At 52.9% G+C, this 23,875-nt stretch overlaps 1 protein-coding gene across 1 annotated transcript in view; it reads right to left on the bottom strand.

Moving 5' to 3' along the window:
• Positions 1-7,391: 7,391 nt before the first annotated feature.
• LOC105464562 (lysophosphatidylcholine acyltransferase 1) overlaps positions 7,392-23,875 on the bottom strand; it is a 62,053-nt gene continuing 45,569 nt past the window's right edge. The window contains exons 9-14 of the mRNA XM_071099119.1: positions 22,830-22,912; positions 20,041-20,166; positions 19,416-19,569; positions 16,467-16,565; positions 12,413-12,554; positions 7,392-9,786 (exon numbers count right to left, since the gene is read on the bottom strand). Of these exons, the coding sequence (XP_070955220.1) occupies positions 9,602-9,786; positions 12,413-12,554; positions 16,467-16,565; positions 19,416-19,569; positions 20,041-20,166; positions 22,830-22,912 (789 nt within the window). The 3' untranslated portion in view covers positions 7,392-9,601. The remainder of the gene's footprint in view (positions 9,787-12,412; positions 12,555-16,466; positions 16,566-19,415; positions 19,570-20,040; positions 20,167-22,829; positions 22,913-23,875) is intronic.

Here is a 23,875-nt window from a genome sequence, read left to right as displayed (position 1 = left end):
CTCTGATGCTTGGTTCATTTTTTTGTCTTTTTTCTTTATTTCATTTTGAACAGTTTGCACTAACATCTGTGTCTTCAAGTTCATGTATCCTTTCTTCTGAGATGTTAAATCCACCCCTCATCCCAACCAGTGCATTTTGCATCTGAGACATTGTGGTTTTCATCTCTAGAATTTGGATTTGTGTCTTTTAAAAAATATCTGTCGGCCGGGCGTGGTGGCTCAAGCCTGTAATCCCAGCACTTTGGGAGGCCGAGATGGGTGGATCACAAGGTCAGGAGATCGAGACCATCCTGGCTAACACGGTGAAACCCCGTCTCTACTAAAAATACAAAAAATTAGCCGGGCATGGTGGCGGGTGCCTGTAGTCCCAGCTACTCGGGAGGCTAAGGCAGGAGAATGGTGTGAACCTGGGAGGCGGAGCTTGCAGTGAGCTGAGATCTGGCCACTGCACTCCAGCCTGGGCGACAGAGCAAGACTCTGTCTCAAAAAAATAAAAAAATAAAAAAAATAAAAATATCTGTCATGCCTCTATTAAACATGTTCAGTCTCGCCTTTGGCTAGCTCTTGGAATGAGGTAACAGTTATGATTGTCAAGGCCTCTCTAATTCTATCATTTGAGTCATCTCTGGGTCTGTTTCTATTGACTGTAGGTCACATTTTCCCACCTTTTTGCATTGTGCTAATTTCCAGTGGATGCCCAGCATTGTGAATTTAACCCTGTTGGTTTGTGGATAACACTGTACTAATGAGAATATTCTGGGACTTTGTCTTTGGCCACTGGTAAGGTCCCTGTTGTAGTTTGGTCATTCTTTTAGGTTTCGGTTTTAAGCTTTGTCCAGGAGGACCAGAGCAGTGCTTTATTCAGGGCTGATGCTTCTTCCCTGCCGGGGCAAAGCCCATCTTAGTTTCCTGCCTGATGACCACATTTCCCAACGAAGGGTAAATCCAGTCTCTACTCTTCCATTTTGACTGGAAGCAAAAATTGTGGACCCATTAACTTTTCTTTTCTTTGAGATGGAGTCTTACTCTGTTGCCCAGGCTGGAGTGCAGTGATGTGATCTTGGCTCACTGCAACCTCTGCCTCCTGGGTTGAGGCAATTCTCTTGCCTCAGCCTCCAGAGTACCTGGGATTACAGGCATGCCCCACCACACCCAGCTAATTTTCATATTTTTAGTAGAGACAAGGTTTCGCTGTGATGGCCACACTGGTCTTGAACTCCTAACCTCAGGTGATCTGCTTGCCTCAGCCTCCCAAAGTGTTGGGATTACAGGCATGAGCCACTGTGTTGGGCCCCCATTCACTTCTCTTACATTTAAGGGAGTTAATCTGCACCTCGCCAGCCCTTGACAGTGTCACATGACAGACAGTGGCCTCCTCATCAGTATTGCTGTTTCTGCTGTCCTTCCTCAGCAAATGTTTTCCAGTTACTCTTATAGCTTCTCTGCCAAGTAGCTCAGTTCTGCCCTGGGGAATATGGGCAGAATTCATGACATTTAGCTTCATTTAGATGAAAGAACATACTCTGTGTTATTTAAACATCTTGAAATTTAACTGTGGTCAAGCATATGGTCTATTTTGTCAACTGCTTCATGTGCACTTGAAATGGCACATCATTTGGTGAATAGAGCTGTTTTTCTACACAACTACATTTTTCCCTGATGGTTATATCAGTTACCAAGAGATCTATGTTAAAATCTCCAACTATGTTTGCAGATTTATTTCTCCTTTAAATCCTGTCATTGATGCTTAATATATTTAAGCTATGTGATTAGATACATGCACTTTTAAGCACTGTGTCTTCCAATTAAATTGAACTTTTATCATCATGAAATGTCTGCCTTTAACTCTGCTAATGCTCCTAGTCTTTAAAGTACACTTAGTATGACAATCTTGCCAAATAAACTTTCTTAAGGTTCTGTTTGCATGTTATAAATATTTCCTATTATTTTACTTTCTTACCTTTTCATTTTTTAATGAAAATTAAAAAATAATTTTTTTTTTATTCTCTGTCTTGCTCTGCCGCCCAAGCTGGAGTGCAGTGGTGCTATCTCAGCTCACTGCAACCTCTGCCTTCAGGGTTCACGTGATTCTCCTGCCTTAGCCTCCCAAGTAGCTGGGACTACAGGCATGTGCATGTCCAGCTAATTTTTTTTTGCATTTTTACTAGAGATGGGGTTTCACCATGTTGGACAAGCTGGTCTTGAGCTCCTGACCTCAAATGACCCACCTGCCTTGGCCTCCCAAAGTGCTGGGATTACAGGCATGAGCCACTGTGCCCAGCCTATCCTTTTACTTTCAATCTATATTTAAACAGCATATAGTTAGGTATTTTATTTTTTTATTTAGTCCAACAAATGTCATTTAGGAGTTTTTAGTCTATATTTAATGTAACCACTAATATCATTGGATTTAAATTTACCATTTTGCTATTTGTTGTATATTTATATTCTTTGTCCTTTGTTCATTCCCTCTCACCTTCCTTCTTAGTTTGGGTAAAATTTACATTTATATTAGTCATACTTCTTTGGTCCTGTTTTCTATTGGCGGGGTGGGGGGGGGCGGTCTTACTATGCGTATTTTTTTTTTTTTTTCTTTGAGATGAAGTTTTGCTCTGTCACCTCCGGCTGGAATGCAGTGGTGCGATATCAGCTCACTGCAACCTCCACCTCCAGGGTTCAAGAGATTCTCCCATGTCAGCCTCTCGAGTAGCTGGGATTACAGGCACCCACCATCATGCCCGGCTAGTTTTCATATTTTTAATAGAGATGGGGTTTTACCATGTTTGCCACAAGGTCTCCTGACCTCAGGTGATCCACCCACTTCAGCCTCCCAAAGTGCTGGGATTACAGGCATGAGCCACCATGTGTAGCCACTAGGTGTATTTTTAACTTACCACAATCTACCTTCAAATGCCAGATTTCTGCATGGTATTCTCATATTTCTGCCTGTAGAACTCTGAACATTGTTGGTCATTATGAACTACTGGCAGTGAATTATTTCAGCTTTTGCTGATTTCAAAATGTCTTATTATGCCTTGATTTTTAAAAGATGTTTCATTTAGCACAGAATTCTAGGGTGACCACATTCGCCTTTAGTCTCTTTGAAGATGTCATCTGTCATCTGGGTTGCACAGTTTCTGCAGAGAAGTCGACCGTCATTCTTATCTCTGTTCCTTGAGAGTATGTTGTTTTCTCCAGCTGCTTTTAAGATTTTCTCCTTTTCAGTGGCTTTCAGCAGTTTGTGATGTGTGCCTCGCTGCGTTTTTGTTGTATTTTTTCTGCTGGGTGCTTACTGAGCTTCTTGAGTATCTTAGTTTATAGATTTGGAAAAAAATTCTGGCCATTATTTCATCAAATAATTTTTCTGTCCTATCCCCCTCCTTTCCTAGGGCTCCAATCACACAGGATGGGCCTTGTGGCATTATTCCACGGCCACGTGTGCCATTTCTTTCCATCTGTTTCTCCCTGTACATCACTGGGATCACACATAGCTGTATTTTCAGATTCACTAATATTTTCTCTTGTTGGGTCTAATCGACTATAGTCTCCACCAGGGTATGACACAGGCAGTGGACGTCAGTCTGCCTCTTTCCCAGCCCACCCAGTGTTTACCTAGTAGAACCATTCACAGACTGGCACTGGAAACAGGGTGGAGATAAGTGTGGATCAACAACACAGCTGACCCATCAACAGCAGCCTAGGCCGAGGCAGTTATCACTGGACTCCCAGCATGTCGGAAGCAGGGTCCCGTACTTAGCCCCAGGTACCATTCCTGGGAAGGGGACTAGCAGCCCCCTGGAGACAGGCTGATCACACTGGACTCTTCCATCATTGAGGGGAATATCTCCTGGTTTGTTTCCATTATTCCAGATATGGATATGTCTTTGCTGTCAGTGTTTCTGCCAGTGCCATCTGTGGGCTTGATGAATGGCTTATTCACTATTGCCCACCTCCTATTGCATTGTTAAGGAATTTATGTTACAGCAAAAGCAGCATGGGAACAGGTACACACTTGGAATCCCTACGTCTCCCATCACCCAGAGGTGGCAAGTCTGAAAGCGTGAGGATGACTTCTTGACACTTCAGGTGTGCTGCCCATGGGGAGGCAGTGCCCTAGAACATTGGACTGCCATCCTGATGTAAAACACAGAGCCTCAAACTGTGGACCGAGACATGGCACAATTTCATAGCCAGAATAATGTCTGTAATGTCAAATGGGTGGAATTAAGACCGGCCCTGCTCACCACCACATCCAACACTTACTGCAGGGTGGCTGGTGCTGCTGATCAGAAGATCCTTCACCTCCTTTGAGGGGCTCGCTTGGAGGACTGTCCATCCCTGGCTGTTGAATTTAGCTGTGGCCGTGTGGCTTACTGTGGCCTATGAACCAGGAGTGGACCTGCTGTATTTTGCATCTGTGCGTAAGATTTACCATCTAGGCAGGCTCGTCACTGCTCTCTTCCCAAAGTCATCTGACTGGCCAAGTCCCAGGAGGGGCTGCTGTGCAGGGCTGGATGCAGATGGTGACGTGGAGCAGAGCTGCAGCTGACCTGCCTGGAAGAGATGGGCGAGGACCACATCTATTTAGCTTGCCCTTACATTTTATTGGCTTACATTTGTTACTGCAGCATCAATGATCCCAGGTGGGCTGATAAACCCATTCACATATTTCTGCTTTTCTCGTCTGTGACGCTGGGCTCTTTTGCTTTCAAGGTCCTAGTTCCCAAGGCTGGAATGCTCTCACCTGGGACCTCAGCGATCCATCTGCTGCACTGAAAGTTCAGACAGTCATCAGCTATTTGGGCTGCTCAAACCACTTAGCTAATAGTTCAAGAAAAGCGTGCTGTCTCAGTGGGGATTGCTAACGCCAGTGAAAGGGCTATCTTGGAGCTCAGTGGATTCTCTAGGTACTTCTTAGTGTTTTCACAACTAATATTGTGACTAATAAAGGCAAGATGACAACTGCTTCAGACACACTGAAATGAAAATCTGAGTCTTCTCACTGGGTAAAGACCCTGACCATCCCAAGTACTGCTTAGGGTCAAGAAAACATGGAATGGATAGTGGAAGAAGGAAGGTGTAGCTGCTTTTCACAGCGTCACAGCTAGCCACAGCATGAGGACAGTAGCAGGCATGCAGGCTGTCCTCTTTGGTGTGTGCATGTGTGTGTGAGCACGTGTGGGAGCATATGTGTGTGTGCATTAGTGTGAGCATGTGCATACATGTGAATGTGTCTATGAACGTGTGTGCACGTGAATGTGTCTATGAACGTGTGTGCACAAGAATGTCTATGAACATGTGCATGTGAATGTGCTCGTGAGCATGCGTGTACATGTGCGAGCATCAGCATGAGTGCATGTGAGCATGTATGACTGTGTGAGCATGTGTAGATGTGAACATGTGTTGTGCATGTGTATGTGCATGTGCACGTGAGCCTAGGGGCACGCATGCCATTTGTTAATTGATTACTCCTTTTTCCACTTCTCAGTATCCCCACTATTTTACACAGGGAATATTAGTGGTGGCAGATGGTGAACTTTGAAACTTAGATTTTCATGTCAGAGAATATCCAGACGGGTTTGTGGCTGTACCAGAGAACCTGCGTCCCCCAGAGATGTCGAGGAAGACTCTTGGGTCTTTACTGTTTCTGGGGAAGGTAAAAGCACCTGTGTTGGGTGGTGTGAGTACAGCACTGTGTCGGGACCTGTCCGAGTGTGTGGCTTACCTGTGGACACAGAACAGCTGTGTGTGGGCAGTGCTGGTCCTTCACTACCTCGTTTGCCCTCAGCCCCACTTCCCACATCCCAAGCTCTGCTTCATGGCCTAGGAGGCCTCTCCTCCCAGCCAGCTTCTGGTTAGGATCAGCACACGGCAGCAGCAGCGGCTGGCCGGGAAGACGAGCCCATTCTCTCTGCCCTGGTTCTGATGGAGTCTCCGGCACAGCAGGTGCAGCTGTGTCAACTCTTGCGTGAACACCAGGGGTGGGTTCGCTTTTCCTAAGGGCCCCACCTTCATTTCTCCTGGCTCCAATGCTGGGTGGAGAACTGAACACACAGAAGCAGAGCATGTCCGATGACAAACACGTGTGTCCCAAATCACACCAGTTACCCTGCTGTGCACCTCCCCGTGTGCACATGCCAGGCACGGCCACCCTGCCCACAGCCTGCGCCTGGAGCCAGACACTCCTCCTCCTCGGTCTCACGCCAGCTGCATCTTAGCAGTGGCTGCCCCGTCCGGCACTGAAGTGAGACGTGCAGAGCTAGTCTTTGTTTTAACCCTTGCTCTACTTAAAAACTTGGACATATTTAATCAATTTCAAAGGCAGTATTCATTTATTAAAAATGGCAAATGCATACAAGCATGAAGAAGTAAAAATTGCTGTTGCTTGAAATAATGTCATTTTGGTGCATATTCTCTGAGTGAGGTCAGACTGCACAGCTCACTAGTAGCCCACGTCTGAGACTTACCTTCCTGAACAACAGAACGATTCCTTTTTCACCCTGTCAGTATCCCCCATAATTGTTTTTTTTTTTTTTTTTTTTTGAGACGGAGTCTCGCTCTGTCGCCCAGGCTGGAGTACAGTGGCCGGATCTCAGCTCGCTGCAAGCTCCGCCTCCCGGGTTTACGCCATTCTCCTGCCTCAGCCTCCGGAATAGCTGGGACTACAGGCGCCCGCCACCTCGCCCGGCTAGTTTTTTGTATTTTTTTTAGTAGAGAAGGGGTTTCAGAGTGTTAGCCAGGATGGTCTCGATCTCCTGACCTCGTGATCCACCCGTCTCGGCCTCCCAAAGTGCTGGGATTACAGGCTTGAGCCACCGCGCCCGGCCAATCCCCCATAATTGTACACAGGGAAATGAGTGGTGGTGGATGGTGAACTTTGAAACTTAGTTTTTCAAAGTATTAAAAAGGAGAAAGGCCTGCAGATTGGCCGTTTGCAGGCTTTGCTCCTTAAGTTTTCTTCCATACTTGATGCTGGTAGAGACACAATCTTGATTCTTCACATGCAGTTTTGGGGAGTGTAACAGGTGAACTCCGTCTTTTACCTCTAGTTCCAAACCTTTTACTGATTCAGTAGGACTAAATGCCAGATCCATTTTCCTCTTTGCCTGACAAAACATGCTTAAGGTGCACGTGCTTACAACTGAGAAATTACGTAAGTCAACCCACCAGGCAGGCTGACTCTGTAAAATGTCTGCTACCGTCCACAAAATACCAAAACACTCCAGAGCATCCCTTTGCCACCAAGACAGCGTTTTCCATAGAATTTCAATTCTTGTGTTTTCCAAACATGCTAGAACCACACTAAGAAAATCTCATCTGGATTGGCTGTCCTCTCACAAAGGCTGTTGTTGTCTTTCTAATAAAAAACCACACAAAACAACATCACTCCCAAGTATAGAATACTTTGTTTTATTTATTCCATTGAAAATCCCAAGTTCCTTCGTGGTGACCCTCCCTCTGCCCTCACACCTCAGCCCATGCCCCACCTGCCCGTGGGTCTGGCTCCCAGGCCAGCAGGGGGCCCACTGCGTCCCGTCGCACACACGAGGGATTTAACTCAATGCTATGTACATTCACAGTTCTGAATACCCGCCAACTCTAAGTCACCACAAAGAGAAGAGAGAATCAGGAGGAACAAACATCCATTCAAAGTCTGTTTATCAGAGATTTTTTTCTGAAAATGCACAGTGGCATTTCATTCAAAAAAAAACCCTTCATCTGCAGACCTGCGGAAGGGAGACGGCCTGGGTCCCTTCCCTCGGAATATCTTAGTTTATTTACCTCCTTCATTGGCCATTTGCAGGCTCTTCTCCTTGAAACATGAATCTTTACGCATTCTCCAATTATAAAATCAATGACTGTTAGCTACCAAAGGCTGCACTAGAATTTCTTCTGTATCCAACACGCCGAGAGCCCTGAAATTGACTTCGGTTTACTCCGTCCCTGTCTGTCCTGCTGGCAGTGTCCATGCTAGAAACAAGTCGAGGTGATTGATTGAAACGGAGCTGAAGGTTGTTTGTTTTTAAATGTCTGTCAGTGGAGAAACGCGTATCACGAATCTCTGAGGAAGTTAGTAAACGTTTTTCCTGTACTTACTGGCCTTGGTGGTCACTTTCTATAGAGATGCCCCAAATATAAAAATCAATTCATTTCAGAAATCAAAAAAAAATTTCAAATACACCCGGAGCCTTTGCTTTAGGAAGCGAACTAAAGTCTGTGATGATGATTGTGCTTGAAGGATGGGTTTCTAATTATGTCATAAAAAATGATGAAACAAGGTGACGTCATGGGGACTTCAGGTGACACCAAAATACCCCCTTCCCAGGGCCTGGAAGTCCCTCTGCCTTTGACTCTAAGATGGGGCAGGACCCCTGCTCTCAGTGGGATATGCCCGCGACCCTGGCGCCGGGAGGCAGTGCTGCAAAGAGGAGTGGCGTCCACGCAGCTGTCACCAGACATCCTCGTCACCCTCTGCACCGCATGGCCCAGCGTCTCCTTCCACAAGCAAAAGACTGCAGCTCCCCTCTCTGCAGGAAGGTCAGCCACACTCAGGCGGCTGTGTCATGCCAGTCACCATGGAAACCAGGGCTGAGAGGAAGATGCAGCCGCTTCCAGCAGGTACCCGGCCTGAGAGCAAGGGAGGAGCGGCACGGTGGCGGCTGCCTTGAGCTTCCAGCTTGGGCCCTGCTCATTTGAACAATATTCAACTTCGGATTGGAGTTTAGGCTACAGTGAAGTGGATTACGTTATGCCGAAACAAAAACACCAAACTGCCAACGTTTATAAAAAAAGAGAGGACTGGAAAAGGATTAAGAAAAGCAGAAAAAGTGTTTTGGGGCTAGATCCTTGAGTTCACACCTCCCCAGGGGACCCAACGGAAGGAGAGGGATTACCTGCTGGAGAGAGGCCTGATGGAAATTTAAGTCAAAGCCCAAACAGCCTCAGATTCTATATTAAAAAAAAAAAAAAGGCCTATAAATAAATATCCTTTGACCCTAAAAGGAAAAATGAAGTAGAAAAACAATTTTCATTTTTAAAAAAATGCTGCATGTTTCCTGAAGTACCTAAATGGAGTTTATAAAATACTCATGAGCTCCAGCACACAGGTAGAAACACTGAAAACTCAGGCGACGGCTCTGCCAGGCTGTGGAACCAGAGAGGCAGACAGAGGTTTCGTGCCAGAGCGACACGCAGGCGCACGCTCCGTGTGGTAGGCGTGTGCTGTGTGCACGGAGGCCCGCCCGGTGCACGCTGCCGCTGCAAGAGGCTGTGACAGAGACTCGAAATCAGGACCCCGTGGGAGAACACGGGGCGGCACCGGTGCCCCCCGCCCAGCAGGGAACCTGACCCCATGGGGTCCAAGCCAGGCGAGGGATCCGCGTGCGCGCCCTCTGATTCTCGCACAGTACGCGCCGGTTCTGCAACAGAGACTCTTCACAAAGGAACAAGACACAAACAGCCCCCGAAGCCCTTGGAACTCGGGCTGAAGACAGTGCCTGGACAGCAGGAGTGAGGAGCGGAGCCCAGAGGTCACTCGCAAAGAGGCTCATGGCGGTGATGGCCACGTGGGAGGGGCCGCGTCTCTCCGCAACCCTCGGTCCTAATCCAGCTTCTTGCGAACGGGCTTCCGCCCAGCGTCCGAGTTTTCCGGGCTGAAATCGGCACAGAAGCCGTTTGGGATCAGCGCAGGCGGGGTCTCTGCACAGCTTTCGAAATGTGTCTGATCCGGGTACAGGTATTCCTCCGCAAAGTCAGGGTACATTTCTGCAAACCTGTGGAAGTCAGCTGGAAAGACAAAGGCACCTGTGGTTATGGAATGGGGAGCCACAAATGTCTAGGATGTGGAGGCTCTTTTCCCAGGGCCCTGGTGGGTGTCCCGCTCACGCCCTTTGGGGAGCGTTAGAATCGTCTGTGAAATGGATGCTTTCAGGGTGGAGACAGGAACTTGCGCTTACTTTCTTTGCAGTGCACGAAGTCACCCTGACAACGGGAGCAGGCTGAGTGTCCTCCTAGCTACTCCTGCTTTGGGAAAACCTATAGAAAGCTTCTGGTTTTGGATTCGACAGATATATCCTGGGGACTTAGCACTTCTGAGGCACTGTAACCAGAGGAGCTGGCTCAGGGACATGACCAAGTGTCTGGGTAGTGATCTGGCACTCTGAGGGGGTGCCCTCGCCCACACCGGAGGAACCGGCAGGCAGGGGGCCGTCCTCACAGAGCCTCGGACTGCACTTCCTGGCCACTCTGTGCCTGGTTCTCGGGTGAGCACCCTCGGCTCCTACCGATGGCCCCATGGAGGCTTCTGGCGGGGCTGGAAAGATGGTGCAGGGGGCTGGTCATGCTAGGCAGCTCCAGAAACACTCAGAACCCTGGCCACCCGGCGAGGAATCCAAGGATGGCTGTTACCAGAAATTGTCTGCAGTTGGTCGGTGCCCGCTACAAACATCAAAGAGCCCAAACACACAAAGGGGCGTTGTGTGCTTTCAAAACTGAAACAAGCGCGCGCATGTGCACATGCAAACACACGGTAACTAAACACACATGCGTGCACACACACAAAACAAGCGCACGCACACAAACTAAACACACGTGCGCTTTCAAAATGGAAACAAACGCACACATGAGCACACACACACAGAAAAGCATGCACATGTGCACACACACACAGTAACTAAACACACGTGCGCTTTCCATACTGAAACAAGCACGCGAGCACACACGGTAACTAAACACACATGCACCCCTACACACACAAAACAAGCACACATACGGTAACTAAACACACGTGTGCACACACACACAAAACAGGTGCATGCACCCACAGGGTAACTAAACACACATGCGCACACACAAAAGCACATGCACACACACAGTAACTAAATACACGTGCGCACACACCGACACAAAAGTGCACGCACACACACAGTAACTAAACACAGGTACACACACACAAGCACACGCACACACGGTAACTAAACACACATGCATGCACACACACACAAAAAACAAGTGCATGCACACACACAGTAACTAAACACACATGCGCACACACAAGCACACACAGACACAGTAACTAAACACATGCACGCACACACACAAGCACACGCACAGACACGGTAACTGAACACACATGTGCGCACACACAAAACAAGCACACGCACACACGGTAACTAAACACACGCACACACAAAACAAGCGCACGTGCACACACGGTAACTAAACACACATGCATGCACACACACAAAACAAGCACATGCACACACACAGTAACTAAACATACAAGGATGCACACACACAAAAGTGCACACACGGTAACTAAATACACATGCATGCGCACATACAGAAAACAAGTGCACGCACACACGCACAGTAAACACACATGCACACACACACAAAAGCACAAGCACACAGACACGGTAACTAAACACACATGCATGCTTTCAAAATGGAAACATGCACACACATGCACGCACACACAAAAACTAAACATGCACACTTTCAATACTGAAACAAGCGTGCACATGCACACACACACACGTGTGCACACATGGTAACTAAACACACATGCACACTTTCAATACTAAAAGCATGCACACGTGTGCACACACACGGTAACTAAACACACATACGCGCTTTCAATACTGAAACAAGTGCGCACATCTGCACTTCCGCCTCCGGACCCCACGCAGACACTGTGCACGCAGCGCGCTCGCGTGTCTTCTCATTTGCTCTGAGGCCACACTTCAAGGTGGGGATTGCGGCATCCACCGTGAGGAACGAGGCCAGAGCCTGCAGCCCTCGGAGCCCTGGGTGGATGCAGCGTGGCTCATTCACACTGCAGGAGAGGGAGGCGCCCCGGGCTCCGGTTTGCAGATTTTGCACAGCAATTTAAAAATATCAACCGCCATTTCCCAGACACCGACAGCTCGTGCTCTGGAAACAGCGGTGTTACCAGTCACTTCATCAGACATCCAGACAGGTGAGTTTTCTCGGGAGGAAGTCGCCCTGGGCGGCACGGTGGTCTGCAGTGCCCCTCCTCGTCTCTCCTGACAGACCCCTCCCCGGCCGGCAGTGACAAAGGCCACAGCCAGTGGCCTCGAAGGCTGGTGCGGGTATCCTCCACCTCCAGGCACCTGGATCCCAGCCTGAGGCCATGGAAGGCTCAGAGCTTCGGAACTGGGCTTGCAGTTTGGTTGTATAAATCACCAAAACAGATTGGAAAGCTCCCTACGAACTTTGCCGGGTCTCCAGAACCTTCCTTCTCAGGGGTTTCTGTGATACACAGGGCAGCCTGGTGAATGGAGGCATGGCAAGGACTCCACTCCCGTCCTGGACTCCCACGGAGACTCGCCCCACACTGCCTGGCCCCTGCCCAGGGGCTGCGAGCACGACCCCACTCCTGCCGGCTCACCGAATGTGATCTTCCCCTTCTCCTCTTGGTCAATGGCTCGGAACAGGTCGGTCACGGTGAGCTCCGCCACCCCCAGGGCCGTCTTGAGGATGCAGGACAGGTCACCTTCGCCGACGCTGCCATCCTCCTGCGCTCCATACATCTGCAAGGCAAGCTGGGTGTCACCTTGCGGCCTCCTCCCCTGCCCACCAGGCCCCGCTGTCCAGGGACACCCCAGAGGCCCTGCCCCGCTTTCTCAGAACTGCTGGGCACCTGCAGGGTTGGCGGCTGGACACGGGGGACTTGAGCTTCCGTGTGGAGCCACGCGGCAGGGCCCTGTGCCTTGGATCTGGCCCCTCCAGGTGCCTTGTGGACACACAGCAGATGCTTCTCGGGCAAGGACTCAGACGCTGCCCACCCCACCCGTGATAGCTCAGCAAAGCAACCCGCACCTGTGGCTGTCATTGGGAGGCCGCAGAAGGGACCTGCCTGGGCCATGGGCGAGCGCGGCGCAAGCCTGGGCTCCAGAGTCTCCCCACGGTCCTCTACCTGCGTAAGTGCAGGCTACAGCGGAGGTGTTCACAAGCATCAGTAATAACATTTAAAAAGCCCCGATGGTTAGAAATCGACAGGGCAGATCAAGAGCAGAAATGAGAATGACCTGGGAGGGCCCCGGGCGGAGCGGAAACCAGGACTGGGCTCTCTCCTGAGCCTCACATGTGAGGCCTTCTCTCTTCCTCCTGCTCCAGCTGTGGAGGCGGAGGCTCCGGCCCTCTCTGTGCAGGGACCAGGGGCGAGGCACCTGCCGCCCGCACCCCCCAGCTCCACGGTGCTCCCCTCCTGGCTTCATACGGACCCTGTGACCTGGGGATCCCCCACACCCCTTGTTCAGGGCCTGCCCGTCCCTCTGTCTCCTCGGAAACACTTCAGCTCCCTGTGGGGTGCAGGGTCCTGCCCCAGCCCTTGAGGCTCGAGCCTGGTCCACGGGCTCTGCGGCAGCACCTTCGTCTCAGACGCCGCCGTGTCCTTCCGCTCCAACCCCTGGGCTCCCTCGGACCCCTCCCTGCCCCCTCAGATGGGCCAGCTCTTCTACCTGGTTCCTGCCCCCAGTCCTCTACCTGGGGATGCACTATCCTCCGCCGCCCTCTCTGCCTGGGGCCTGCGGTTCCCGGGACTCCTGACAGGGCCGTCGCCCTGACTCCGAGCCCCTCCTCCCCTTCTCCTGCTCCAGTGCGCTATTATCTTGTGAGCATTCACTCCACCCTCGGAGAAGCGGGCTGCACGTTCACCTCACCCGGCTCCTCCTCGTGGTGCTCAGGGAAGAAACGCTGACGCCTCCAGCCCGCTGGCCTGGCAAGCTGTCCCAGGGATCACACCCTCTTCCCGAGGCTCTGCCTCTACTCCCGCAGCCTACTGCCGCAGGCTCTGGGGGCCCCATCCTCACCCTCCACCCTCCTCCCCTGGGCCTCATCCCACAGCGCTGGTGCACGCGGCCACCCTGTCTTCTGTGGACTACGTTTCTCTCCTGCTTTTAGATTTCCTGAATCAAACATCTGCAGACAAAATCCAGGCTGGTGCTGCTAGAGCCTCAGCACAGGCCCGGTCAAACCCTCAGGGCCATGGCCTCCAGCTCCTCGATCAACCCGGATCCCACTCAGCCCCCAGGGAGCAGTGCCTCCTGCCCCCCAGTGGCTGCAAGGCTGCTTCAGAGGGGACGACCTGACATCGGTGTCCGTTTGGACATGAGAACTGCAGGTGCGGACTTTCATCCTTCAGCCTGGTGTAGATGCTGCATGGGAAATGCAGAGGTAGGACCGAGGCTACTACAGGCGACAGACTTCAGGTTCTCACTGTCCATTCTCTGAGCCACTGCAATTTTTACCAGGATATCTTAAGGGTTTACACAGTAATAATAATGAAAAAGAACAAAAACAAGGGGCCCCAAGGCGTATGAAGCACGTCTGTGCGTTGCACATCTGGAAAGTTGAGCACTGGCATGTGCCTCTGGGGTCCTAGGTGCTAGGAGTTCTGTGGCCACAGTCAGCCTGGGAGGCAGCGTCCTGCATCTGTATGTCCCACGGGCAGCACGCTGGTGCAGCTGCCATGCTCTCTCACACGAGACTGCTTCGTGGAAGCCCTTCCGGCTACACGCAGCCCCCCTAGAATGTGCCAGGGTCCCAGGGCAGCAGAAAAGCAGTGACCATGACATCAGGAAATGACGCCATGTAAGGTGTAGGCTGCAGAAAGGGGACACCGGGAGGCAGCCTGCAAGAAGGTGGGAGGAAGGCAGGTAAGCTGAAGAATGCCAGGGCATCTCCTGTCAGGGCAGAGCTGCTGAGGGTGGAGGTGAGGCGGGACCCAGGCATCGTCGCCGGGATGCAGACGCAGCCACATCAGCCGGCCTGGTAGCCTGTGAGACGGGATCACCCATCCTGCCCCTAGGGGTCACTGTAGGGCAGCCTGGGCCTCACCCATCGCCTGGTTCACCTGAGAAAGACCTCCCAGCCCACCCCAAGCAGGGACCCCGTGCACACTGTCCTCCCCGGCAGGCGTCCTCAACCCTACCACAGCCAGTTACCCTGCCCACCTGCAGGCGGGGCCTCTGCGGGGGGACGGTTGGGCTCCACAGCCCACTGTTTGAGAAACAAGGCAATGCCACCCCCACCACTGCTATCATTCAGTTCCAGATTATACTTGTAGCTTTAGAGCAGGGGCTGGTGGGGCCAGCAGAACAGGGGGCGGTGGCTCATGCCTGTAATCCCAGCACTTTGGGAGGCCAAGGTGGGCGGATCACTTGAGGCCAAGAGTTTGAGACCAGCCTGGCCAACATGGTGAAACCCTGTCTCTTCTAAAATTACAAAAATTAGCCGGGTGTCGTGGCATGAGCCTGTAATCCCAGCTTCTTGGGAGGCTGAGGCACGAGGATCGCTTGAACCTGGGAGGCAGAGGTTGGTTGCAGTGAGCCAAGACTGTACCACTGCACTCCAGCCTGGACAACAGAGTGAGACTCCGTCTCAAAAAAATTAAAAAAAAACAAAACACCAGGGCATGGTGAAAGCAGGGTCAGCGGGGGCCGTGAAGCCACAGGGCCTGGCTGAGACCAGGGGCCCTGGGACGCAGGCTGCCTAGGCCTGGAGGAGGCGTGGAGGCCGGGCTTTCTTACACAGGGCCGCCAAATGTGGAGGTCATCCAGTTCATCCTGCCTGGGGTGACCCCCACAAGCCACCTCTGCATGTGGGGACATTCCCCAGTGTTGCTATGGAGAGGGTGTGCTGGCGTCAGAAGCGAGAGAAGGGAGTTCTTGGAGCAATGAGAGACAAGCAGCTTCCTGACTCACACATCAGGCCCTCGAGAGTCTGGCTGATGTGAGTCACACCCTGTGAGAAGCCTTGGTAAAATGCCTCTGTTACAGGAAAAGCCGGCCCCGCTCTATCCCAGATGAAATCCACATTGGTGCTGCTGGAGCCTCAGCATAGGCCAGGCCAAACCCTCAGGGTTACTTAGCCTCCCGCCCTCCAGGCCTGACCCAGACCCCACTCAGCCCCCAGGGAGCAGCGACTCCCTTCCCCCACCCCCTACGGTGAGGCAGGTCCTAAGGGCTTCCCAGGAGTCTGTAGCTGGGCTGGGACCCCAGACTCCGCCAGTGGTGAATGACTGGGCTCTGACATGTAGCCCCTGGGGTTAGCCGAGGCGGGCAGCTCCTAAGCCATGCTTTCTTCACCAGTCCACAGTCCGAGGGGGAGAGAGGGCGAGGCGTGTGGCCCCTGTGTTAGGTGCCCTGCAGTGTGTGATGGGGTGTGACACCACCAGCCCCACCCAGGTGCCCCAGGACCCAGGAAGAACCTCACCCACGCCTTTCTGATGAGTGTGGATTGCTAATTCCAGCAAGAAATAAATCTGGGAGTTTTTTTGGGCATTTTACAAACAACAGCTAGCATAAAAAGCTTATGTAAAAATAGCAGTTGGGCAAATGATCAATTAACTGATATTATAAGGAACTAGAGAAATGAACAGTGGTGCTGACGTGACTGCACCAACCTACCCCCAGTCAAATCCATGTGAACTGTGCACTCACCTTGAAAGCCAGCTGGATGGTGTCCAGGGTCCGGGCCGGCCGGCAGACGACAGACAGGGCAACCACGCACTCTCGCAGGTCCACCTGGCCGCTGCCGCTCTGTGGAGAGAGACGCTCTCAGCCACAGCTCGGCCGCCGCCTTTGGCACTGGAGAAATGCCAGGGCTTCCCACGGCTCCTGGTGTTAATTAAGGGCCAGTCCCGCTCTCACTCGGGAACGCCTGCCCACGTGAAAAGGGAATCTTGGAAGGACATTCCACCAAGTGGGTTCTCCAAGGTCACTGTGCTGCGTACACTTTTTGGGGCCATTACAATGAATTCCCAGAGTTCACAAGGCTGCCACAGGAAGCACCTCAGCAAAGCACACGCAATGCAGTGCCTGCCACCTGCCGAGACTTGCATTTGAGAAAACCCCACAAGCACCAAGGCTGCTTCTGGGCTCTAGGAATTTAGTCTGTTTATGGCAACCCATCCATCCTGCAGAAAGAAGGTGAACCCGGAGCTGTGAGGTGGAGCTAAACGCGCAGCCTGGGCCAGCTGTGGAAGCCAGTCGGCCCTGCGCTGACCATTCTCAGTAACTCCTCACACCCAGCGTCTCCAGGGACATGCTGTGAGTGAGCAGGGTGGTAAGAGGCACAGGTCAGGGCTGACAGGGTCTGCACTTCTGATGATGATGGGGACGATCTGCACGTGGCTGCAGGGTGTGCCCAGGCCACAGGAAAGAACCTCCCAGGTCAGGGCTGGAGGAGGTGAGGAGCACCCTGGACAGGGGGAGGACTCTGTTCAGAGAGCAGGAGATGAAGGGCAACTAGGAGTGTAGGGAGGACTCCCTGGTCATAGAGCAGGAGGAGGTTCCAGGAGGACAGCAGGAGGAGCAGGAGGAGAATCCAGGGATAGAGGGAGGACTCTCAGGTTGGAGAAAACAAGGTGGGGAGCACCCAGGGTAGGGGGAGGACTGTGGCCAAGAGCAGGTGAGGAGCACCCAGAGGCAAAGGAAGGACTCCCTTGTTGGAGAGAGCAAGAGAAGATGAGGAGCACCAGGACAGGCGAAGGATTTTGGCCAGAGAGCAGGTGGTGAGGAGTACCCAGGACGGGGGAGGACTCTGGCCAGAGAGCAGGAGGTGAGGAGCACTCAGGAGCAGAGAGAGGACTCTAGTCAGAGAGGAGGAGGTGAGGAGCACCTGGGGCAGAGGGAGGATGCTCTGGTCAGAGAGCAGGAGGTGATGAGCACCCAGGATAGGGGGAGGACTCTGGCCAGACAGCAGGTGAGGAGCACCCAAGAGCAGAGGGAGGACTCTGGTCAGAGCAAGAGGAGGTGAGGTGAGGAGCACTCAGGGGCAGAGGGAGGACGCCCTGGTCAGAGAGCCGGGGGTGAGGAGCACCCAGGAGCAGAGGGAGGACTTTGACCAGCAGTTGCCCCTCTACGCTTGTGTCAAACACAGGCCGTAGGTGCTAGGGGTGAGGCGCACACAGGTCCCTGAGGGTCTTCTGAGGGAACTGACAGCTTTCTCTGTGCTACGCCACACCCCTTGCAAGGCATGGGCACCGGGACTGGGGCTTGGGTATCTGGCAGGTGGAAACGACGACAAGTCCCTGGCTCGGGGAAGGTCTCAGCCTGGGGGTCTGAGGTCCTGCGTATAAACGGAGAATATTCCTACCTCGTAAGATCATGCGCATTTGAAATTGCAGAAAATAAAAAATTAACCGCACAGTGTCATAAGTGACCTCGGAATGCTGCCTGTGAAACCAGCATTCACTATTTCGCATTTCAATTCCAACACCGTGGTAAAGCCCTGGGTGCAAACGCAGCCGCAGCTGCACGGACACCAGGCAGGCCTCGCATCTGAGACGCCATTTCCAGCTGCCCCGTAGCAGAGGCCCCGTGGCTGGGGCCCCGTGGTACCTGTGGGAGAACGCCCCGAGCCACACACTGTGATCCTTGGTTCACGCTCTGCACACGCGCGGGGCGGCCTCCTTCCCGTCCTGGGTGCTCCTCATCTTCTCCTGCTCTCTCCAACCAGGGAGTCCTTCCTTTGCCTCTGGGTGCTCCTCACCTCCTGCTCTCTGGCCAGAGTCCCCCTGCCCTGAGAGCTCCTCACCTGCTCTCTGGCCAGAGAGGCCTCCTGCCTGCCCGGGCTCCACCCGGGGCAGCACTACAGCTGCTCCGTATTGGTGCAAAGCACATATCGCACTGTCACATGGGGAATCCCACGACGCTGTAGCGGGACAGTCAAGGCTGAAGGAGCCCTCTACACATACCTGGCGTGTCACTGGCTCCTCTAGGACCACAGCGTAAGTGTCCATGCTGTGACACTGACACCCAGAAAAGACCAGGATTGGCCGACCTGTGGCTCGCCGTGGCAGCCTGTCCCGCCCCTGCATACCACCTTGCACCTTCCTAAAACCCCAAGGCTGCCCACATGTTCAGGCCCAGCTGTCATGACCATGGATGCCTCATCAGTTACGATGAGGACCTGGGGATGACGTGTGGAGGGCGGAGGGGAGTGGGCGGCTGTGCCAGGAGGAAGCCCTCTCACACCCACAGGCTGGCGGGGGGCCTCCAAGCCCATCATAGAGGACGGGCGCATTACTAGAAATTCTGACGCTGCACCCCCCTCTGGTGAGCAGGGGCCCTGCAGGGGGTCCCTTTGGAGACCCCAGGCTGGGCGTCACCATTTGATATTGTTAGACTCCATAATCAGACTAAAAAAACCCCCAAACCACAGGCACGTTCATCAGTAAAGGGCAATTTAAACGTCTAATGTGTACATGTATTTAAAAGCACGGGAGGAAATACCCTCACAATGACAGGGTGGGGTAGTGAGGGGTGGTTTCCCGTCTCTGCTTTCAAATTCGTGTGAAAATATATTTATATTAGAATGAGAACAATCTATACTTCAAAAAGCAGGAGGTTTTGCGGAGACCCCGCTCCTCAGGCGACAGCCCCTACCTCGTCGAACAGTGAAAACATGTCTTCCAGCAAGTCAGAAACAGGAACTTCCAGGGAAGCTGCAAACTCCGCAATACCCATCTTCTCTCCTCCCTTCTTCCTGGCACTTTCTGAGTATTTGTCCAGATCTTTTTCAAGTTTTTCCGGTTTTAGCCTAGACAAAAAGAGAGGGAAAGCTTTCTTTCTCAATAAAATGGCGCACGTTAACACTAGATTTAGTTGTCAGATGCATCAAAATATTAGAATTATTTACAGAAGTAGCAGCAAGTTCGTTTTCAAGAAAAGGCATTCTCCTAACTGGAAGGTGTGAGATGTGTTCTGTCCAAGTGTCAAGCCAGGTGCCTGTGCCCCTGAGACCCGTTCCCTTCCCCAGGGCAGGTCTCGCAGGACACAGGGTGGCCCTCCTGGGGCGCCACCCACACAGACAGCTGGTGCCAGGCACTAAGGGATTTAAAGACACTATGTAGGCTGAAGTTGATGTTTGAAAAAAGCCAAGCAAACACCAGAATAAACATCATTAATAATTACTTCCTTAGCTCCCCGCCCTGCAACCCCAGGGAGCCCCCGCCGGCCTTGGCAGCACGGGTTCTAGCTAACGCTCAGGTAAGGAGAACCAGGTACTCACCCGAGGCCCCGCACGAGCCTGGCAAATTCTAAAAGGCAAGTGTCAGCGGGAAGACGGAGCTGTCCTTCCGCCAGGGCCAGCTGGCAGTCCTCGAACGTGTAGTCCGTTACGGAGACGCCCAAGGCCCTGCAAGGAGGGCAGCACCCCCGTCAGCCCAGCCCCATGGCGGCCAGTTCCCACCGCCCCACCGGAGTAGCCGCCGATGGCTCAGGGGAGAGGAGGGCTAAGGAGAGGCACTGAGACAGGGGAATGGCCTGTTGCTGGGGCAGTCACACATGTATCGATGAGCTTTACTCTCATAGGGGTGCTCTGAAACAATGGCAACAGTCATACCAACGGTCACCGATCACAGACTGCCATCACACGAGAACCGTGAAAAAGTTTGAAACACTGTGAGAATTACCAACATGTGATGCACAGACACGACGTGAGCTCATGGTGTGAGAATTCCTGAAATGTGACCCAGAGGCGCCAAAGTGAGCTCACAGTGCTGGAAAATGGTGCTGATAAGCTCAACACAGGGTTGCCACAAACGTGAAGCAACTGTCTGTGAAGCACCGTAACATGAAGCAGAGTGAAGCGGGGGGCGCCCTCACTCCCACAGCTGCCCTGGCCGTGCCGTGTGTGCTCAAGTGATGAGAAATCGGTGCCTCTCCAGTCCTATTTGAGAGCCGCTCAAGTTCCCCTTGGCAAACCTAGGCATCACCATTTGGGAACAGGAGAGTCTCAGGCTATCCACAGGAAAGAAGGACAAGCCTAACTGAGGGGCTGCCCATGAAGCTCACAGGAGCCCTGGCTGGGAGAACCACCCACCTCTGCCAGCTGACTCCAGGTGGGCCAGGGACCAGGAGCCCTGGCTGGGAGAACCACCCACCTCCGCCAGCCACACCTGGGGCCATCCCCGGCCTCTCCTGATGGCCCGTCCTGGGTGGCACCTCTCTCCAGGCCAGCACTGCACATGTGTCATTCATCTCAGAACCCTGAATGACACGGAGGCCAGCCCCATCCCAGAGGAAAACCAAGGTCAGGGAAGGATGTGTGCGCTCTGCCACCCTGGGGTGCCGCTGTCCTCGCAGCGGGCAGGGGAGGAGAACGTGCTTCCAGCACGCCTCCTAGGACCCGCTACGGGATTGGAAAACCAGCCGGGAGGCGGCACCGCCAGGGTCCCTCTGCTCGTGACCAACTCCACGCCCTGAGTGGTGCTGCATGGGGCACCCGCCCAGGCCCAGGAGTCCGAGGCTGCTTCTCCCTCCCATGTTCCTTGGTGGGGGCTTTGCTGATGGTGGTAGACCCCTCAATGGCCCTGACGTGATGAACACAGCTCCTGGTAATTCAGAGTGGGGTTTTAAGAGAATTCTGAATTACTACAATGGAAATGGCGGCACTCTCATACCCTGAAAAAAGGTGCAGGTTCCTCAGAGTCCGTTTGAAATGGAGGGCTCTAAAATAATCAGTGAGGCCCATAGGCAATCTCTCCTTGAGTTCTGTAAAATGTGTTTTCCTCCTCCCAAGTCCCCAAAAGTAGCAGGTATTGGCAGCAGTCCGGATCACAGGTGCTGGGCTTGGAGGTGGGAATGCATTCCCCTGGCTTGGCACCTACTCAGCTTTTTGTATTGTTCAGAGCGGCCTGTGGTGCGGTTGTGTGGAGCTTTGGGGGACAGAGACTGCAGGACCCATTTTTACCCTCGGGTACATGCTCTGGGAGGGAGAGGACGGGAATGTGAGGGAAAGGGCCGCCCAGCTGAATCTGCAGGGTGTCAGCCGAGTGCAAACAAAGTGACTGGGAGGTCAGGGCCAGGTACACTCTGCTGGCCCAGCCATGGCTGTGTTCCCCTCTGGGCTCTCTGGAGAGGCAAGTTCCCAGCCATGCCCCATCTGCTGCAGCAGGAGCCTGGGGGTGGGGCCGGCGGACTGAGGTGGATGTGGCTCCCAGGTGGCTCCTGCAGCTCAGGTCTGGCAGCCGCCTGGTGGAGGGGAGGCTCCAGCTCCACTGGACAGAGCTTTGCAGGAGGAAGCACTAGGGAGGTGTCCAGGTGGGGGTAAATTCAGGTGGGAGGACCTGGTTGCAAGGACAAGTTTTAAGGGAATGGGACCCTGAGGGATGGAAGGTGTTGAGGGAGGGAGATGGGGAAGGTGTGTGAGAGAGGGAGGGGGGAGGGCGTGTGAGCTGACGGCACTAAGGGAGGAAGAGGGGAAGGGCGTGTGACCTGACGGCACTGAGAGAGGGAGAGAGGAGGGTGTGTGAGCCGACAGCACTGCTGGCCATGCAAGCAGGGGACCTGGGACCATGGGAAGCGAGGACATTCCCTCTTCCTAACTGCATGCATGAGAATTGTGTAAGTAGCACAAGTCACCTTACAAGATTAAATGTGCAGCCACCGCTCTGCCCTGCCAGATAGGGTAAGGGCACTGGTAAGTATCACACAGGCGGATGAGCAAAGGCAGGCGTGGAGGCCACCACACAGATGTGAAGCTGGCCCAGGCCAGTGCCCCGTTGGATCATTTAGGGCACAGGGAACATAGGGCCTGGGGTGACCAACAGCTGCAGGAAGGTCTGGAAAAATCAGTCATGCATCTTCCAAACATCAAAGACGGTGAAATGCCATCAGAGGGAAACAAGGGACGTGCAGCCCAAGGCCAAGCACACTTCACCAACATGCATGGAGCTGGTTCCTGTGCTTCAGCAAGAATGCCTTTTCCTGACACTGTTGGCTATTTTAAATACACAGGGAGCAGCACTCCGGGAGACGCCCCTGACTCAGCAGCGGGGCAAGGAGCTGCTCACTTACTCGGCCATGACTCGCCGCACGTTGCTGGCATACAGCGCGGGGCTCCTCTTCTCCTCCTCAGAAGGGCTGTACACAGGAAGGAACTGAGCACACAGAGAAGCTGCGTTAGTATCACAAGACGCTGACCTCAGCAACATACCATAACGACAACTGGGAGGCTGACAAAATTAAGATCTGTCAAAGCAATGCCCATTAGAACCGTCTTCAAAGTTGTCATGCGCACACGCGTGCACGCACACACTCACCCCAAGATGCATGAACTGCACACGTGTGCACCTGAACACTCACGCCCGTCAGTGCTCCTAGGAGCACCTGCTGCGTACGGCAGAACATCCAGCTCCCTGATGTACACTCACCCCATCAGTGCTCCTAGGAGCACCTGCTGCCTATGGCAGAACATCCGGCTCCCTGATCTACATTCACCCCCGTCAGTGCTCCTAGGAGCACCTGCTGCCTACGGCAGAACATCCGGCTCCCTGATCTCACAGAGGGCTTACGCCAACTTCTCACGGAATCCGTTTTGTAATGGGGATACTGCAGCACGTTATTCCGACATTTGGAACAGATTATTGGCACCTTGTGCATTTTGAAATTAAAAGAAATTGTCCAATGAACTTGTCCTTGCCTGAGTGACACTTACACAGCAGTTTAAATGAATGTGACCCACAGTGCACACGGTGCAGGAAAGGGCAGAAGACCACCCTGGACGTCCTTTTCTCTCATATGGAATATTTCAGAATACAGGAACATCCTGAAACCCCAGTTCTCGCTGTTATTTCTAGAACTTCCGTAAACTGCCATGGCTCCTCGCATCAGCATTTGCGTCTTGTATGAACAATGTAAGGACAGAGCAGTTTTGCAAAGCCATTCACTTTCTTTTCAACTCTTAAAATTAGAAACCAGGCCTGTAACACAGCCGTTCAACACCAGGGAGCCCTCAGGAGCTCAAGCTCAGTCCCTGTGTTCTGTGCTCGAGGCCTGGCCTGCACCCTCCCAGCCACTGCCCATCCAGCCACATAATCCTGCTGGGTGGGGGGACTGCCGCC

Source organism: Macaca nemestrina, chromosome 6 (assembly GCF_043159975.1).
Source record: "Macaca nemestrina isolate mMacNem1 chromosome 6, mMacNem.hap1, whole genome shotgun sequence".
Lineage (NCBI taxonomy): Eukaryota > Metazoa > Chordata > Mammalia > Primates > Cercopithecidae > Macaca > Macaca nemestrina.
The sequence above is the reverse complement of the archived record's forward strand: the minus strand, read 5'-3'. Positions and strand labels throughout refer to the sequence as shown.